We start from the raw sequence: 15,141 nt of genomic DNA, 5'->3' as shown, positions 1-15,141 counted from the left end.
GTAAATAAATGTTTAAGTAAATAAAGGCTACATTTTCTGAGTACTGTTTCAAGAATTTTAGAATGACCTGATTTGTGCCTCTACCACTTTTTTCTTAATAAAACTATAGTTTCTTTTTAATCAGTTAATTTTAGAGAGTGAGAGAGAGCACAAGTGGGTGGGGAGGGGCAGAGGGAGAGAAAATCTCAAGCTGACTCTGCACTGAGCACGGGGCCCGACACGGGGCTCAATCTCATGACTGAGATAACCGCGAGATCACGACCTGAGCCAAAACCAAGAATTAGACACTTAACCAACTGTGCCATATAGCAATATAGTTTCTTAATAAAAGAATGAACTCATGGTAAGTAACATATATATCTTGGTAGTTATAGAACTGGGATGGATTTTGACCAGGGAAAATAACCAAATTACAAAATACGGGGCTTGAAAGGGACCATAAAAAAGTTATGTTGTCTGTTTACCTGAGTGCTAAACTGGAGGTGAAATAGTTTTCCCCTTTTTCATGTTTCCTTACCTCCTCTAAAATGCTGAAGATGATCAAGTGAGTAGGCAATGTTGAATCATTGTGAAACTCTTTATCTAGCCAGTTTAAGGGATTCAGATAGAATATATCTGCTTCATCAAGGTACTGACTTTTTCCAGTCAGATCTGGGGGACATTGGAGAAATCTCATTGGAAGTGGGTAGTGGACATGGCTGTAAAGAGAAAGTTACCATTATAGTTACATGAAGTTAAAATGGTGAAAGTTTTCCAATTACTCTCACAATTTATCATGTTCACATAACAAAATGTGAAGTCTGAATCTAAACTGGGTCCCATTAAGGTTAAGAAGCAAGCCTTTAATGTAGTTTTCTCAAAGATGTATGATAGGATTCTTAGACCACGTGCCTGCGCAGCAGCAGCATAACCTTCAAGTCCAAACTAATGCATGAAACTCCATTTCAAGGTGGGATAGGAAGTCAGCAGTGTGGGAGACCCCGTATTCTCCAACCTTAGTATGCTTTTCCAGGAAAGGCCTGAAGTGGGTGACTTATTAATGAGAATAATTCTCCATAGGCTTAATTGGCAAGGTAGAAAACTTCATGAACCAGAAAGGATTCTTGCTTTCTTCCCTTTCTGCTCTAAAAGGGGATGGATCACATCTTTGAAAAGTTGTTCCTGTGTGGGTTTTGTTGTTGTTCTATATTTATATAAATAGATTGAGTAATAGCATATGTTCACTGATTCAAATCCAAATAAGTAATGGTTTTATTGTGGCACAGAAAGACTAGACTGCAGTAAAAAAGATGGACTGATGAATTACAACAACTTAGTTACTTGGGCCCTGCAAAAGCCATGTTTATAACTGCCGAAGGAAAAATACACACGTGATAGAGGTTTATGTTATCTATGAACTGCATACAAAGTAAATTTACAAAGGACCTAACACTTGACGACTTGTATAATTTAGGAGAGGAAGGTCTTATTCAGGGAGAAAACCCAAACAAGCTGAGAAAACAGCTGTAAGCTTTCTACTCCAAAGTAGGCATTAGAGATTGTTTTTGCTCCATTGTGCAGTTTGAAAAATATAAGATGAGAACTTGATGAACTACTCAAAGCGGAGACATCAACTATACAGCCATGTACGGAAAGCATCTTCATGCCTCTAGAATTCCTGTTCTCTGCCATGTTACTGCTAATGTGAGCGTGGAGGGAGAGTGAGCGTCCCGCTCTCAGCTCTAGTCTTTTTTATATAGTAGTTGAACCTCAATTTGAAGGGATATTTGGGTCTGACATCTAACCTGTGGCTTTTGCTAGGCAGTCCCAACTTTCCAAAGTGTGTATTAATGATTAGCATTAATGATTCAGTTAATTTAACGCTTTTGCAAAACTCTACTTATCTTAAAATTATAACAGCTTTGATATTCAGTTAATTGAATGTGCACATGGAAAATTAACTTCAGACTGTTTAAAGCCAGGTTAAGTAGACGTAGAACTTTTTCAAGGAAAGCAGTTTGCTTTACCCTTGTACTGTTGTTAGGTAATTGGAAGCATGGAAGCATAGGACCAGATGGATTTCTTTTTAAACGTCCTGCATAGTTAAGGCAGTTTTAGTATTATATTTCTCAGAAATACTTAATTCAAGCATTAGAATATCATCTAATTGAATTTCCTAATTTTTATAGGTAAAACAACTAATATAAAGAGAGATTCAAAAAAGACTGGTTTAAGACCAGGGCAGTGGTCCAGCAGTAAATGTGGAGTAGAATCTAGTGTTTTGAGATTAATAAAAAATTTTAAAAATAGAAGATATATTACAAAGATTTGTAGTAAGCTCAATGATAATTTCTTTTAATATGGTTACCTTCAAATAACCTATAAAATATTTTGTATTACATTTAAAGCAGATCATTTAAATGTAAGTCATTCACATTTTTAAAGTTTATTTAAAAGTGGTATATGATTTTTATTGACATACTTCAAATGGCTTTTAAAATTCAGTGGATATGTATGGATAGAAGTTTCAGATTTCTTAGTCATTTGATCAGTTATCAATTAAACTCAGGAACCTGAAAGGAATTTTAAAGTAGTTTGTTTCATTTTCTTAATAGCATATAGTGGAACAACTTTTATTACCTATAATAAGGAGTAGAGTGGCAAGGCATCATTATAAATACTGAAGCTGGAGATTTATTGGGATTATTGTAACAGAGTTCTTGAATATAAGTCATGACATCAAGAGTACCCCGTTGATGAACTAAACCAGTATAGAGGGCGAGGAACATATTCGATAAAAACAGAAAACTGAGAGCTGGTTTCTTCCACGTTTTCAGGTGGTTTAGTGAGTACCCTGTAGGAAGATAAACATGTTGAACCATAATACTGGCATTCTTGTTTTAGGATAGCTAAGTAAATGTTAACTGCAAATACATTTGTAATCTTTAATGGAAGTAGCACAAACTGAAATGGTGTCATGGAGAAACAAGAAATAAGCAATAGGTATCTTTATAATTTCTCTAACCATTCACTGTCATTGTCCTCAGGTCTTTACCTTTTTCTAGAAAAAAGAAGGATAGTGGAAAAAGAATGGCGAGGGAGTCCAACAAACCCAAATTTGAATTCTAACTCTGGCACAGGTTGCTTTCTTTACTTTGCTGAGCGTTACTTTCCCAATCTGCAAATGGGATAACAGTAACTTTTCCAAGTATTAGAAAAAACTTAACATCCCGTGCTTGTCCTGGTACATAGTAGTTCATTTATCTGTCTCTTCTCTTTAATCTCCCAAGCACTAGCAATGGATGGTGTACATATAAGTCTCCATAATTCTGGAGGAAGTGTGGCAGAGTGTCCTCTTAGAAAAATACACCACTGAGAGATTTTCAGTAGTTAGCCATGCCACCATTTCTGAAAGAAGCATGTCTTGTCTTTCACTACAGTGTTGGGCAATTTGGAGATGCTGAACAATTTCTTTTTTAATTTGTAAAAGTAATTCTTGCATGTGGCAAAAAAAAAAAACAAGCAGAACAAATAGAGTAATTGAAAAGTAAAAGTTCCCGCCCCCTTCCCATAGTCCTCCTCCCCTGCAGTAGTCACTGATAATGAGCAAATAAGGATCTGTTGAAAATACCCATAAAAAGCAGCCCTTTGCATTGGAAAAGAATAAGCTTATTAATGAACTTGACGTTTGTTCATACTCCACATGTACTGTCTCCAGATAATTGTTCTTTTGGAATTTGAGTATCCAGGATCCAGTCTGTGGCCTGCCTGAAGTTTTAGCACTAATTCCCACTGGGGCCAAGGTACTGTTTTCCATGATCATCACCTAACTGACTGCTATCAGCTGTCTTAGCTTGGTTCAATCACTGAAAATAATTGAACATGAATAAAATTAATTTTGAACTGTTCCCGTTTAAGGACACTAAACATAAAGTTGGCCTAGGAGGGACTGTTTCAAAAACAGGAGTAAATTAAGACCTGTAATTTACTTGAATCACATCTAGTACTTCACATTAACTGAAGACACTCATTCTTTCAACTTACCATTGTCGTAAATTAAAAAGACAGTATGAACATTCAGTTTAGGAAAAACTGGATACCTTTTGTTGTACACTTAAATGTATCTTAATTAGGTATGGTGCCTTTACAGCTCTTTGATCTGTCTTCACTGTTTTGAAGATTATAAAAATATATTGTATATAAATAATATATAATAATTGAAAATTTAGCTATTGAAAATAATAAAATATTTCATCTATTCCAAGACATCTGAAACCTGCCACTTGATAGCTGAACCAAATTTGGCTAAGAAATCTTACATGCTCAATTTCGTTCCTCCAGGAAATGTTTTAGATAACATTACCTATAGTTCATTCTATTCATTTGTTGGAATATCACACATCCCTCTCGCTTACTACTACTTGAAGTAGCTGATTAGCCAAAACACATTCTAAAAAGTAGTGTGATAAATGTAGGAAGATCAAGAAAACTAAACTTACATTTAAAATATATATATAAATTTATGTTTGCAGTAGCAAAATGAGGAACCTACTAAAAGTTTGAGAACTAGAATTAGCTTTATTAGAATGGAAATAGAATTCCAGAAGTTCTCTTATTTGTAATATCCAGTCACAGAACTAATAGACCAGCAAGCTTAAAAGCTGTGCTTTCTTGAGTAGACAGGAAGAAATCCCCAAATATACCCTGTGGCCTCAGATTGCAAAAAGCTACATTAAAGCCTATCCTGGCAAGCACTATAGAAGACAACTTGCCCTCAGGAATATTCAAATGAAGTGTAACTTGGACATGTGTGAAATGTTCACTCATCAACAGTCTGTTCACTCACTAAATGTTCCTTGAAAGCTTTTCGAAAAACGGGCATTAGGGATACAATGGTATGGTGACTGATCTAAAACTGGAGTGCATGGTGGTGAATGCTGTAAAAATGGCATTTTGGGTAGAATGTTGGAAGAAAATGTGCTTGTATTTCCAGCTGCTTTAGTACGGAGAAGAGTCATAAGTCAGCTAATGCTTATATTTCATATTGTCTTTGTTGTGATATTAGGATGGATCCTTTCAGAGAGAACTGAATCTCCCTATTATTTGGGAAAAAATATACAGAAAATGTTGGGAAGAGAAGGAAAGAAGGAACAGCTGAACAGACCTGGATTTGAATATTCCCAGGGTTTTCAAACTATCTGACATTGAACATTCTCAAGGGGATTTCAGAAACTGGAGTTGTTAAAAATTAACAGTTACAGTTCTAGTCTGCACCACAAGAGAAGCTTAGGATTCAGTTTTCTTACAGGGAAGCAGTATGATTTCTTCAGTATTTAAAAAAAGGTAACAAGATCCTAGTAGCTGCTGTCTAGTAAGTCTATGTAACTGTACGTACAAATAATAATGGAGTACTCACTGAAAGGATCCACCCTAAAATGAGCTTGCTTCAGAATGGGATAGTCAGCACAATGTAATGTAAGCATTATATAACCTGAAATGTGAGACCCCTCTCCCAATTACTGAAGATTCTGCGAACACAAGCTTTCTTCTGTAAACCACTTAGAGAAATCTTTCAGCCTCTCTTAATTTCCATGAGAATAAAGACTTAGTATGAACACGGGTGACTACTTGTCCGAATCTAAATTCATTCCTTCATTTCACATACAGTAGTCCCCCCTTCTCTGTGGGGGATACATTCCAAGACCCCTAGGGATGCCTAAAACTGCCAGTAGTACAGAACGCTATACTCTGTTGTTGTTGTTTTTTTAATATTTATTTATTTGACAGAGACTGAGAGAAAGAACACAAGCAGGCGGGCACGGGAGAGGGAGAAGCAGGCTTCCCGCCAAGCAGGGAACCTGATGCGGGGCTCAATCCCAGGACCCTGGGATCATGACCTGAGCCAAAGGCAGAAGCTTAACGACTGAGCCACTCAGGCGTCCCTATACTCTTTCCTATATATACCTATGATGAAGTTTAACTTACAAATTAGGCATGGCAAGAGATTAATAATAACAACTAATAGTAAAATACAACTGTAACAGTATACTGTAATAAAAGTTGCATGAATGTGGTCACAAAATTTCTTATACTGTAGCCATCTTCCTTGTGATATGAGATGGTAAAATACCTATGTGATATGAAGTATGGTAAATGATGTAGGCATTGTGATGTAGTGTTAGGCTACTACTGACCTGAGGATAGGTCAGAAAGGGGATCATCTGCTTCTGGATCGTGGTTGGCACAGGTTACTAAAATTGTGGAAAGTGAGTAGTGAATAAGGGCATGCTACCATAGTAACTCTTTCTAACTCAATGCTAAATAACATTCCAGAATTTTTAATTTGCTCCTGTTATCTATGCCAACAAAAAGATACATAAAAGAGGAAGTTGTAAGAATTTATAAGACTGATAGTTATCTCTGGGAAATGGAGCTAGATGATTAGAGAATGACACTATAGGGTTTTTTCTTTTTGTACCATGAGTTTATAATAAACACACTGGGTTCTTATCCAATCACTATCATCAAACCACTGTTACAGTTTTAAATCCATTATGTCCCAGCTGACTACTCTCCAGGATAAAATCTAAAAACTTGAGTATATAAGGCCCTGCATGAGCTGGTTCCTTCTTTATTCAGCCTTATCTCCTAACCATCATATGATTTATCTTGATACACACAGTTACTTTTTAAGTTTTGGATACTTTGTGTTACAATCTATTGTTCTGCAAGGACTGATGAATTCCTTCTTACCAAGGTAAGGTTCATTGGAATGGAGGGGATGAGAAAGTCAGGGACCATTCATTACTGATCCCATCAAACAAAGGGGTAGGAAGGATGCACCCTTGTTTTGACAAGACAATAGAAAACCCAATCTAAAAGCCCACGAAAAAGATCTCTACCAAGTTCTACCAATCAGAGATGTTTCTCTGGGAAAGCTGTTCAGTTAACTTAAATTCAGTGTTTACATGAAAAAAACAAAAAGTGGTTTAATTCTGTGATGGAACATACAGGTGAATGGGCCTGGGAAAGAGAGACGTAATTAAGAACAATAAGGAGAATACTGGGCACAGAGGTATCAGGAAGAATTTTATGTTGCTACTTTGCTAAGGAAATAAAGCTATTTTCATATAAGTCCTAAGTAATGCCAAAAACAAAGATGTTTAAGGGCATTATTAGCATTTTATGTAAAGAGATAAATTATCAAAATAACCACCTGAAAGAGCATAAGTGCCTCTGAAGAGGGGAATTGGGAGGGAGGGCTGGGAACCATTGTTTTTTAAAACTTATGGAATGGCTTTTGAAACAACATGCATGTGCAGTTTTGATAAAAACAATTAGCATATGGAGAAACAGAGACAATCAAGTCTGTTGGCCACTGTGGTTAAAGCAGATGAAGCAGATACCCAACCTAGAATTAGTAGCAGGTGTCGGAAACCTCATCAACAAATGACAGAGGTTCAATTAAAAATTTCAATGTTACTAGACCACCGGCACCTTGCTTTTACAGATAAGGAAACCAAGGTACAAGGTTATACAGTTCACTAAGGATCAGAGCCAGTTACAGAAGGTATGTTTTCCAGAGTTAGTCCTATTCTGGATAGAACTGAGGGAAATTCAAATTAGGCAAGAGAAGTTACTGTAGATTGAAAAAATGGCTGCAATTATCCCTCTTCATGTGCCTAATCCCTAGCTGAGCCTGAAGTTTCTCATCTTTTGAATCTGGCTTGGCTTTGCGACTTGCTTTGACCAAAAGAATGTGGCGGAAGTGACAGTGAGCCAACTACAGACATAGTAAGTTTTAAGCCACTGAGTTTTAAGGTGGCGGTTACACAGAATTTGCTGATAGAGTTGTGTTTATATAAAAATCAGGTTAAAATAGGTCATAAAAGAATAAAAACAGATTTGAGGTACAGTATAATTCATGTAATTAGAAAAGACACAAACTGGGCCATTTAAAACAACTCCGAAGAGAACTCTTGTCTGACATTGTTCCTGAACATCCAAAGACTAATGTCAGGTGAGCTCACTACTGACTCTTAGTGGGAATACAAGTCTCCTAGGAATAGAATCTTCAGGTCCAATTCAAGGACCTTAGGTAGATGTGTCCAAAGGAGGGATCACATCCGCTGAGAAGATGAGGGGATTTGCTAGTTCCCAGTCCTTTAGGGATCCTTCTGAGTGGACAGAGGATGGAACAAAGGCTGATTCTTGTTCATTAGAAGGGGATCCTCTTCAACCCTCATCAGCATTTTATCTCAATCTTTGAGATTGGAAACAGGTTATCAAGAACCTGCCACTTAAAAGATTCATTCTTTTGGACTGGGAATGAGAATTCAGACAACCCAGTCTTTCTCTAAAACATTCTGTAAACACACAGCACAGAAATGGAATGCTAGAAAACCTCAAATTATAAAAATGGAATGAAACCAAGCTCCTAAACTAACCAAACAACATACACAAATATTTGACTTCCAGTATAGCAACACATCTGGGCAGAAACCAGACTTGATTTAATTATAACTCCAACTCAAGTGGCTGTAAAGAAAAATTTTAAATCTGAATAGTGATTTATGAACAGATTTGCAGATTTGCTCTGGTGAATGGGCCCACTATTCTTAAGACTTGCCACATAGCTGTTAGATGCCTCTATTTTGTGCCTGCATCTATATATGAAGTGAGACTATAATGACTCAAATGAACTTTGGTTTCAACACTTCAGATGTATCAAATATTTAGATGTCTGTGTGTATATATACATATAAAATTACATGTGTATATATAGAAATTATATATGTGTTTATATATATATAAATTATGTTCGTATCTCAACTGAAGAGAGTATATCTGAGATCTGTAGGAGATGATGTATACTTGGTCAAAGGTGACTGCTTAACTCAGTGAGTTGTTTGTTTTTTAAGTCAAAAGTTTGATATCATTAACCCCCTAGTTTTTCCCAGCCTCCAAGTCTCAGTTGTATACTTATTTCTTCCCTCCCCAGTCCAGTGATTTTTTTTTTTTTAGTGATTAATATTTGAGGGAAGCCAAGTCATTTAGTCTGGATTAAACCTGAAGTTAATAAAGTTTCAGTTCATAGTTTTTCCAAACCAACCAATGTAAAAATTCACATTTTCCAGAGTTGAGTACTATAAGGCTTTGTAGAAATCACATGTAAAAAAATTACCGCAAAAGACCTAGTGGAAAATTGGAGAAAAGGCCAAAAATAAAATCAGAGGTGTGGGTCACTTTAAAAATTGCATATGCATTAGAGTGAGTCTTAAAGGGTTACATGTGTATGAAGAAGCATTAAAAAGTAGTTTCAACAGCTATATACTTTTCACTTGTGGAATGAAGAATTTCATAGTTTAATCATAAACTTAAAATGCTATTCTAAAATAGACATATTCCATTACTTTAGCATGGAAGATTCCTACTAGCCAGAAACACCACCACCCAAAGGTCCTTTGGATATTAAGTCCTTATGTTTTTATATCACATTATAGGACATAGGAAAAAGTATATTTAGGCTGCAAAAGGAATTATTATAGTATTATATATATATATAATATATATAGTATTATAGTATTATAACTTGTAATTAAGAAGCATTTTCATTTAGCTTAGTTGAAAACAAATATTTTAGTGTTTCAGGAAAATTTATTGTTTTAACTATTTCTACATAAATACAATTTTTTCTATATTAAATAAAAATACTTACCACAAAACACCATACAAAATGGTAAAACTGGATAGATAAATCTGAATTCTTTGTGGCTCAACATGCTATAACAAAAAAAGATATTAAGAGAATTACATGACAGTTTGAGAAATAAATATATTTAAAAATGAAATATAATAGCAATCTGTTTTTCTAAATACTGAGACTGAATTTCATGCTTCAGGATGCAATCTCATTATTTTTTAGTTATACGGTGATGATGTGTTAAAAGTAATCCTAATATTTGATGTCAAAGTGAGATTCTAAAGTACAACTACATTCTAAAAAAGATTTCTGTTACCAATCCAATTAAGTCCTATTACTCAAATTTGGAATAAAGATACTTATTATATATATATTATATATTATATAATATATATATTTTCATTTAAAAATATAATTTCTCATCCTTCAATACTTAAAATTTTGGTAGTTTTAGTTTTTAAAAGCAAATAAAATTTTTTCAACTCCTTAAAAATTGAATGTAATCCTTGTCAAGCAAACTATACATATCAGAAGTATTCATTCTGAGCATCAGCACAATTATTACCTTTTCTGTCTGCTAAATACTCCCCACTAACAAATCATAAGAGTTAATACATGTCCAGAAAAACAGTTTACTTTCTGAAGAATTTAAATTCTTGGTAACATTAAAAAAACAATTATTTGAACAAATAAAATCTTACCTATAAACTAGCAGTGTCCACAGCACAGTTACCAAAAGTATTCGGTACCTCCTTGGGGCCAGAAAGCAGCCATGAATAAAGAAGGGTAAGTGAGTCCCCAAAACAGCTGGAAATCCTTGACTGAAGTACCAGTGCCATGGATGAGAACCATAAAATGTTCCCAAATTCTGAAGCACATTGAATTTCAAGAAGTTATACTGAACCAGGGTCCACTGGCATAGTTGATGGAAAAAGAAATAGAAATGTATTAGTGCCAAGTATGAATCTTTGGCATTAGGGAATTTGGCAGAATCTTGAATGAAGTCTAAAAACCAAACAATACTTTATATTAATAATTTTGATTAATAACCACATTAAATCATTCTTTATTCATTTTAATGTTCTACGTTTTAATGTGTTCTGTTAATTTGTAAAAAACTAGGTTTCTGTAATTCAAGAAAACATGAATAAACGTTTGTATGTATTTTGACAATGTAAGTTTTACAAGCAGTAAGAGAGAAAGAAGATCCTCAAAAATAGTTTTTATATGAGTATGTGTGTTACCCATATTAAAAACTTTAGTACCTTATATATCACACATTAAAATAAAGCCTTGAGAACACTACCTTTTGAATTGTTGCACAAAGCAGATAATAACAGCAACAACAGCAGTTAACAGTAAGTGCTCATTTCTGCCATGCACTATTGTAAGCATTTACATGCATTATCTCATTTAATCCTTCAACCTTATGAAACAGGTACCACAGTTATTTCCAGTTAAGGAAACTGGCAAGAAAGGCACATAACTTATCCAAGGTCACATAGCTAATAATGAAGGTACTAGGTTTCAAATTCTGGCAATCTGATTCCAGAGCCCCTAACTTACTTAAAATCAGTGAACTTAAAAACAACCAACGGCCATTACCAACAGTCATGACATTAAAATGTCAAATCAAATGCCTGAAGAGAGTATTCTGATTGATTTGAAATTCTGAATGATTTGAGGTCAATTAAATTAAAAATTTAACCTTTGTTACAAACCTGACTAAATTGTACAAACTTGACAAAAATGCCATAAAATGGACTCCTTTTAACTTCAACTATGAATATACAATTCTGTTTTATAGAAAACACAGCAAATAGAATGAAAGGCATATGCCAACAGTTTTTTTTTAATGTATCCCATACAATTTTTTAAAAAGTGATTTGCCTGCATTCCAAAATATTCACAGGATTAATAGGTCAGGTTGAGTTTTTAGTGTAATAAATGTGTAATAAATGGTTAGATTAAAAATAGCTGTTAGCTTAATATATTTTTACTTACTTGACCAAAAAAAATACGATCAATTATAAGAGACAAACTCAAATTGACAAATCTGAAAAACAAAACAGAAGGGTGATTAACATTCTGAACTTACTGAAAATCCAATACTGGCATATGGCTTTGCAAATGCTTGGCATCAAAAGTCAGTTTAAAAATGCCTTACAATTTTGCCAACTGAATATGGATTTACACGTTGAAAGATCTTTCACTGACAGATGCTGTATTTAAGGAAAGTTTCTAAAAGTAATAAACACTGCATTATCTATTGCTGCACAACAAATTACCCTAAACATTGGCAACTTAAAACTATGAACATTTATTATCTCATCATTCTGTGGGTCAGTAATCCAAGTGGAGCTTAGCTGGGTGTCTCTGGGTCAAAGCCTCTCATGAACTGTCAAAATGTTGGCTGGGGCTACAGTTTCATCTGAAGGCTTGACTGGTGCTAGTTGGGAAATCTGCTTCCAAGCTCACTCAACATGGCTGTTGGCAGGGCTCAGTCTCCCAAAAGAGACCTTTTTTTTTTTTAAAGATGACCTCCTGAGACTGGCATTCCCCAGGGTAGGTCAGCAAAGAGAGAGTAAGATGGGCATCTAACATGGATGCCATAGTCCTTTTATTACAGAGCATTAGCAGCACTTCAAAAAGCTCTTCTATCTTTCCAACCAATCTCCACTCCCTTCCTAAAGGTGACCATTATCCTGACTTCTGATAGTGTAGATGTTTTGCTTTTTACTGAATTTTAAAAAAATGAAATTACTCTGTAGTACTCATGTACAGTTTCCTTCAATCATGTTTGTGAGACTTAACCACTTTTTTGTACATTGCAGTAGTTCATTTATAATACTATATTCTAGTCCACTGAATTAATATGCCCCAGTGTATTCTGTTGATGGACACTGCTTTCCTTTTTTTAAGCTATTATGAAAAATTCTATGAACATTGTTTTATGCGCCTTTTGTTTCCCATATATATGTATGTACATTTCTGCTGAGTATATACCTAGGATTGAATTACTGGGCCCCAGGGTGTAAGTGCAATTAGCTTTAGTAAATTCTTACAGTTTTCCAAAGTGGTTGTATCAATTTATATTCCCACAGGAATATATAAAGGCTCTATATCCTTTCAGGCATTTGGGTGGATGTATACTAGAATGTCATGGTGGTTTTAATTTACATTTCCTTGGTGACTAATGAGGTGAGTATCTTTATACTTCTTGGCCATTTAAATATCTTTTGAAGTACCTGTTCAGGTCTTTTAATCAATTTTCTATTATCTTTTTCTTACAGATTTGTACAAGTTCTGTATATAATTGATAGACGGTTTTTCTTGGTGTTGTGTTTTGTACTGCAAATATCTTCTGGTCTGTGGCTTGCTTTTTCACTCTTAATGGTGAATCTGATGAACAAAAGTCTTGAATTTTAATGTATTCAAATGTATTTATCTTTTCCTTTATAGTTAATACTTACTACATTTTATTTAAGAAAGCTTTGCCTGCCTCGAGGTCATGAAGATATTCTATCATATCTTGAAGAAGTGCAACTCTTTTACCTTAAGATCTATAATGTCCTGGATTTTTATTTATTTTTTTGTTTATGGTGGCAAGTAGGGATCAATATTAATTTTTCCTCCCATATGGATATCCAGATAATTATATATTTATTGAAAAGACTATCCTTTCTCTACTGTACTGCCTTATCACTGTTACCAGAAATGAGTGACTTTATGTCTGAGTCTATTGCTGGACTATTGTGTCCCACCAGTCTATTTGTTTTACCTTGCACTGATTCTGAGTTGTCTTAATTACTGTAACTTTGTAATAAGTCTTAATATCTAGTAGTGTAAGTCATCCAACATTTCTTTCTCTATGATTCTTTTAGTTAATATTGGTCCACTTAAAAATTTAAAATCAGCTTTATCAGTTCATACACATACACGCCCCGTACTGGGCTTTAATTGGTCTGCACTGAATATGCAGATCACAGTTTGGGGAGAGCTGATATATCTAAAATATTGAATCTTTCATCCATGAACGTGATATACTCTTCCATTTATTTAGGTCTTCATTAGTTTCTCCCAATAATGTTTTATAGCTTCCTGGGTAGAGTTCTCATATATCTTTATTTTATTCATAGACATCTGATGTTTTTTGATGCCACCATAAATGGTATTTGTTTTCCTTTTAATTTTTTATTTTGACATAATTTCTGACTGAGAAAAGTTGCAAGGATAGTATAAAGAATTCCCATAAATCCTTCACCTAGATTCCCCAAATGTTAACATTTTACCATATTTGCTTTATCTTATTCTTTCTTTTTAAATTTGTATTTTTTTCTGAACTGTTTAATAAGTTGCAGACATCATTCACCTTTATCTCTATACTTCAGTGGGTATTTCCTAAAAAAATTCTCTTACATAAATCACAAATAATCAGAACCATGAAATATTAAATTTTTATGGCTATCTAATTTATACCTTGTTCAGATTCTACCAATTGTCCCAATAATGTCCTTTATACAAAGAAAAAAAACAACGCTGATTATTTGTTGTGTTCACTTGTTCTATCTCTGTAGTCTCCTTTAATCTAGAATATTTCCTTAATCTTTCCTTGTCATTCATGACTGGCATCTTTGAAGAATACAGGTCAGTTATTTTCTAGATTGTACCTCAATTTGGGTTTGTCTGATGTTTTTTCATGAATAGATTCAGGTTATGCATTACAGCAGTAATACCATAGAAGTGACAGGGTGTTTTCTCTGCTTTTGATCAGGTGTCTCATGATAGTGGTCTGTCCAATTACTGGCAATGTTAACTTTGATCCCTTTTTCTTTTTAAAATTATTTATTTTAAAAAGATTTTATTTTTAAGTAATCTCTACCCGATGTGGGGTTTGAACCCACAACACTGAGATCGAGCGTTGCATGCTCTGCCAACTGAGCCAGCCAGGCACCCCTGAACTTTGATCCCTTGATTAAGGAAATGTCTGTCAAGTTTTTCCACCGTAAAATTATTATTTTATCCTTTGTAATTAATATTTTATGGGGAGACACTTTGAGACTGTATAAATATCCTGTTATTCCTCAAACTTTTACGCACCAGTTTTAGTATCCAAATGAAATCAATATTTGTATATTCACCTTGTGTTTAGTGAACATGCTGAATTTATTTACTAATCCTAACAGTTTACCTCTAGATGCTTTTGGATTTTCTACATACAATCACATATAGTTTTCTTTCTTCCTTTCCAACCATTTGTTTTTCTTGCCTTACTGCACTAGCTAGGACATATATTGTTAAACAGCAGGGGAAATAATGAGCATCCATGTATCTTCCGTGATCACAGGGAAAAGGATTTCAGTGCTTCAATACTTAGTATGATTTTGCTATAACATTTTCTAGAAATCTTTGTCATATTAGTGAAATCCCCTTCTATTACACATTTTCTAATGGTTGTT

General features: G+C 34.4%; 2 protein-coding genes across 4 annotated transcripts in view; one reads left to right on the top strand and one right to left on the bottom strand.

Annotated features, from left to right (window-relative positions):
* The window catches only part of PIGB (phosphatidylinositol glycan anchor biosynthesis class B), a 37,272-nt gene that overhangs the window by 374 nt on the left and 21,757 nt on the right, over positions 1 to 15,141 (bottom strand). For all 3 annotated transcript variants that reach the window (XM_073877038.1, XM_073877039.1, XM_073877040.1), the window contains exons 7-11: positions 11,687 to 11,738; positions 10,384 to 10,595; positions 9,698 to 9,762; positions 2,620 to 2,833; positions 518 to 698 (exon numbers count right to left, since the gene is read on the bottom strand). In XM_073877038.1, coding sequence (XP_073733139.1) covers positions 518 to 698; positions 2,620 to 2,833; positions 9,698 to 9,762; positions 10,384 to 10,595; positions 11,687 to 11,738 — 724 coding nt within the window. The remainder of the gene's footprint in view (positions 1 to 517; positions 699 to 2,619; positions 2,834 to 9,697; positions 9,763 to 10,383; positions 10,596 to 11,686; positions 11,739 to 15,141) is intronic.
* CCPG1 (cell cycle progression 1) overlaps positions 1 to 15,141 on the top strand; it is a 56,438-nt gene that overhangs the window by 39,327 nt on the left and 1,970 nt on the right. The gene's annotated exons all lie outside the window — the stretch shown is intronic.

The sequence above is a fragment of the Callorhinus ursinus genome, unplaced genomic scaffold (genome assembly GCF_003265705.2).
Source record: "Callorhinus ursinus isolate GAN/ISIS: 27379988/994484 unplaced genomic scaffold, GSC_fseal_2.0 scaffold25, whole genome shotgun sequence".
NCBI lineage: Eukaryota > Metazoa > Chordata > Mammalia > Carnivora > Otariidae > Callorhinus > Callorhinus ursinus.
Note: the sequence above shows the minus strand (reverse complement) of the source record. Positions and strands in the feature narration are given on the sequence as shown.